Source organism: Volvox carteri, assembly GCF_000143455.1.
Source record: "Volvox carteri f. nagariensis unplaced genomic scaffold VOLCAscaffold_128, whole genome shotgun sequence".
In the NCBI taxonomy this organism is placed as follows: domain Eukaryota; kingdom Viridiplantae; phylum Chlorophyta; class Chlorophyceae; order Chlamydomonadales; family Volvocaceae; genus Volvox; species Volvox carteri.
This window is the reverse complement of record NW_003307671.1, coordinates 13522-17948: the sequence shown is the minus strand read 5'-3', so window position 1 is coordinate 17948 and position 4427 is coordinate 13522. Positions and strand designations below refer to the sequence as shown.

At 59.1% G+C, this 4427-nt stretch overlaps 1 protein-coding gene across 1 annotated transcript in view; it reads left to right on the top strand.

The window, feature by feature from the left end:
- The window catches only part of VOLCADRAFT_121781 (uncharacterized protein), a gene marked incomplete at both ends in the record, with an annotated part of 29432 nt that overhangs the window by 18947 nt on the left and 6058 nt on the right, over positions 1-4427 (top strand). Inside the window, 7 exons of the mRNA XM_002959141.1 lie at positions 107-296; positions 439-631; positions 884-960; positions 1624-1903; positions 2877-2884; positions 3182-3356; positions 3868-3956. Of these exons, the coding sequence (XP_002959187.1) occupies positions 107-296; positions 439-631; positions 884-960; positions 1624-1903; positions 2877-2884; positions 3182-3356; positions 3868-3956 (1012 nt within the window). The remainder of the gene's footprint in view (positions 1-106; positions 297-438; positions 632-883; positions 961-1623; positions 1904-2876; positions 2885-3181; positions 3357-3867; positions 3957-4427) is intronic.

The following is a 4427-nucleotide window of genomic DNA, read 5'->3' as shown; positions in this document are numbered from 1 at the left end:
CCCACACCCACACCCACAATAACCCATCTCCCAAAAACGTGTGTTTGGCTGTCTGTATGTCTGTGTGGCTTCCCCTCCCCTTTGCCCCTACCTCCCGCTACCCCAGTTTGCTTCGTGATGGTGGTAAGGGTGGTGAGGTGGTGAGCAAGTGGCAGCCGCCCTCCCTGGAGCTGCTCACCTGGCGGCAGTGCAAGTACGACAAGCTGGGCGCCACGCGCGCGGCTGTGACGTTGCTGGCCCACCCCATGCCCGAGGTGCAGTTGGAAGCGCTCAAGGTGCTGGAGGTGCTGCTGCAGGTGTGTGTGTGTATGGGGGGGGGTTGCGGTGATGTACCTGAACTAGGGTTGGCGGGGCTGGCGGGTTGGGGACATCTCTCACCATCCCCACGTTTCTCTTTCCCCTCCCCCGCCCCCCCCCCTCTTCCCCCTTCAACTACAGAGTGGCAATCAGGCGGTGCAGGCCACCATATACGACATCCTCAAGGACGGTTCCGAGCTGACGGATGCGGTGTTTGCGAACTTTAAGGCCGCATTCGACCGCTGCAGGAAGTACGTCACACGGCGAGTGTACGTGCGCAATACGAGGGCGATTAAGAGCCGTCGGAAGGACGTGGCGGAGGAGGCAAAGAAGGGTAAGTTTGCACATTTGCATGTGGGGAGGGGGCCGAGGAGGCGAAGTGGGGAGCGGCGGTGAGGGGAGCGGCGAAGGAGGAGGGGGAGTGGTTGTAAGGGGCTTGGGAGGCTATGGAGGCTATGGAGAAGGGGGAGTGGCGGCTAAATTTTGAGAGGGGAGGCTCACCCCGCTAGTTTCTGCGGGACAAAAATGCATTTTCTTTGTGTCGTAAACCCAACCTTCTTTCCCCTCCCCCCATTTCCCCCATCAGCGGTGACTGGCGCCGTCAAGTCCATTCTTAGCGGCGGCTCCCGGGTGGCGGGGGCGGCAGGGGGGCTGGGGCTCAAGGTGAGGGGGGGATGGGGAAAAGAGAGGAGGGGAGAAGAGGGTGGGGAGCTATTAAGGCAAGGGGTGGGGGCCGTGGAGAAGGGGAGGAAAGGGAGAGGGGGAGGAGGGAGAAGCAGACAAGAGCGCGATGCCAGAAATCGTAAAACCATGAATGAAACTAGGGTAGTCAGCTTCTTTGAAGCCGAAAGTGCTCGGCCCCGGTGCAGCCACTCGCCCCGCAATAGGAGGTCCTCGTGCTGTCCTAGACAGACTCGCTAAGGCCGCGATATAATATGCAAACCTACCTTAAGCGTGGCAGAGCGGCGGGGAATTTCAAAGCCAAAGCCATAGCGGAAAGCTATCTTCGCGCACAGATTTATGTGAATTGATTCCTTAAGTGAATCGATAGAGAATGATAAAAAATGCAATTCTTATTTTATTATTCTCCTGAGACACGCACGACGCTGACTGACTGACCGACTGACAGCAGTGAACCCGGGGGCCTCGGGCCACCGAAAGGCGCTTCGGGCCCTGGGGGCCCCTCGCACGAAAAATGTAAAAGGCCCAACCTAAACTCTGTGTGGATCCCTTGGCCGCCACCGCTGTGAGGAGGAGAGCCCCTCTCTTACCTCAACCCCCCCTCCTCCCCTCACCCCTCTCCTCCCCCTCCCGCTGCCCTACCAGGCTGTCAAGCTGGTTGCCGCCGCGCCCTCCGAGTTGGGCACCCTGGGCTCCATGGTGGCGGCGTCCGGGGACCACCTCATGGCGGTGGCGTCCAAGGGGCTGCTCAACCTGCAAACCGCCGGATCCGGGGACCTGCAGGAGCAGGAGGAGGCGGCGGCGGCGGCGGCTGCAGGAGGAGGAGGAGGAGGAGCAGGAATGGGAGAGCGAGGCAGTAGGGGTAATAGCGGGGTGTTGGCGGCGGTGCCAGAAGACGGGACCCCAGAAGAGCGCCAGACGACAGGTGAGAGCACGTGCGTGTGTGTGTATGTGTGTATGTATTAGGGGTGGGGGAAAGTGGAGGGGTTGGATGGTTGGTTGTGAAGTCTCAAGTGCTTTTCTTTTGACCCCGAGTGGGTGTTGGATGGTGCGGTGAATCATCCTGGCTGAGATACCCTCCCCGCTCCCCTCGTCTTCCCTACATACCCTTTTTCCTCCTCCTAACCACCTTCACACGCAAGCCCATTCCGGTCACCCCCTTTTCCCCCTCCTAGGCGCCCAGGCCGCCACCTCCCTGGCTGCTTCCAACCGGAGCCTACTACTAGCTGCAGCAGGATCTGGTCGCAGAACTAGTGGCAGCGGCAGTAGCAGTCGGAGGGTTGGGGGCACCAGCACCATGGCACCAGCACCAGCTCCGGAGCTACTACCTGGCAACCCATCATCATCATCATCACCATCATCATCATCATCATCATCATCATCCTTACCGCATCAGGAGGGGCCTGGGGAGGAGCAGGTCGGCACCAACCCTACCAACCCCACCAGCACCAACGGCGCAACGGGGAGCCCAGCGGCGGAGGGTCTCGAGCGGATGGTGTCACCCGGGCGGCTAGCTGAGCCTCAGAGACTTGGGGGCGGTTGGGGTGGCGGTGGGGATAGCTCCATGAGCGTCGGGTCGAGGATGATGAGGGTGAGGATGAGCTCGGGATGGTCAGCGGCCAGCAGTGGGAGGAGGAGGGGTAGCGGCAGTGAAGGCGAAGGGGGGGAGGAGGAGGAGGGTAATGAGGAATCGCTGCTGGTTCTTCCTGGAAGCGTGGTCAGAGCTCGGGGCGGTCTCAGCAGCAGTGGCAGTGGCAGCAGGAGACAGACGTCCCGGAGAGGTGGCGACGGGAGGCCGCTGGGGGAGGCGGTTGAGGTGCGTTAGCCGGAGCGTCTTACTGCCCCTGCCCACCATCTTTTCATTCACACATACCCCTCTTCTGCTCCCCTCCCAACAGGTGCACACGTACAGACATGCATACAGACCTGTGTTGCTTTCCTAGGGTTTCGGACCGTTGGTGTTCCGTTGGACGTTTCCTCGAGGTTAACCCCCACCACTGTCTTGTTTGCCGCGCAAAGCAAATCGTCTTTTGCCGTCCCTCTGTAGCCGAAATTCAGCATTTCCCCCCCCCCCCTTACCCCCTTTCCTTCGATACACACATGCACACGCACGCGCCCTGTTCATGCACTCATGTTCCCCGCTTGCCCGGCAAACCCCGCCCCTGACCGGAGTCCTCATCCCCATCTCTTGCCGCTGCTTCAGGCATTTACCCCCAGTACGGGTGATGTGGGTGGTGGGGGTGAGGAGGAGGAGGAGGACGAGGAGGAGGTGCGGTGGGAGGACAAGTCCGCCAAGCTCAACAACGCGGATAACGCATACGAGTTCACCAAGGTGCTGCTCAATGTGCTCAAGTCCATGGTGGAGGGACATTACAAAAGTGAGCTTGGAAAGGGAAAAGGGAAATGGGGGAATAGCTTTTCCAGGAGGGGGGCCCCGGGGGAAGAGCGGTGACACTGTCTTGGTGTAGATCTATATGGTGTGTTGCCCCAGTGGTGGGTCGCACTGGTGGATATCGACTGGGCACGGATGGGTGTTGCATCGGTGGGGGAGTTTGGTGGGAGAGGGAGCGAGGGGTTAGCCTTCCCGCTAACATGAACTGAGTCACACTGAACATGAGCTTCCACCTCCATTTCACCGGCTCTCCCCCCTCGTCCTGGACGATCCGTCTATCTCTGGTATCTGCTTCACTCGCCAGTGGTTCGTCTTAACCCCCCTTCCCCCCTTAGCCTCTACCAGTCCTACCTTTCAGAAGCCCTAAACCCCATCTCATTGAGACCTAACTGAGACCTAACCCACATTCACGTACATACATACACACCTACAGACAGACAGACATACGCACATGCATACATACATACTCACTTATTTACTTTCCAACTCTCCCCCAGACCTACAGCATGTGCTTCAGCTTCAGCCTCATTCCACCTCGTCCATGGACCTCGTGGTGGAGGCAGTGGACTTGCTGAATGTACTGCAGGTGAGTACGGCATTTAGGGACGGGAAGGAGGGTAGGGAAAGCTGAGTTACATTGGACAAGTGTCTAGTTGAGCATGTCTAGTGTGTTGTGTATGTGTGTGTTGGGGGGTTTTCCGCTGTAGGAGGTAGGTAGATAGCAGGTGTAAAGGTAGAGTAGCAAGTAGGTAGGTAGGTAGGTAGCGGGAGTCCAGCGTATGTTCGTTCCTGACATTTCGGGAGAGCCAGCCTTCAGCCTCCTCCTCAAGTCCCCCACCTGGGCCTCCTTTTCCGACACCCGCCCATGCCTCTTTTCCCCCTCCCAAATTTAACATGTGTAGTCCCCGCCTCCCCGCTTTTCCCCGTCCCCGCTAATGTTACTATGGTCCTCTCCCCTCACCCGTTAAGCCCGTTAAGGCACTCCTTCTTTACTCAGCACTTCTTGAGGACCACTTCACTCCCACTTGGTCTCCCCTTCCCCCTTCCCCCCCCCCCC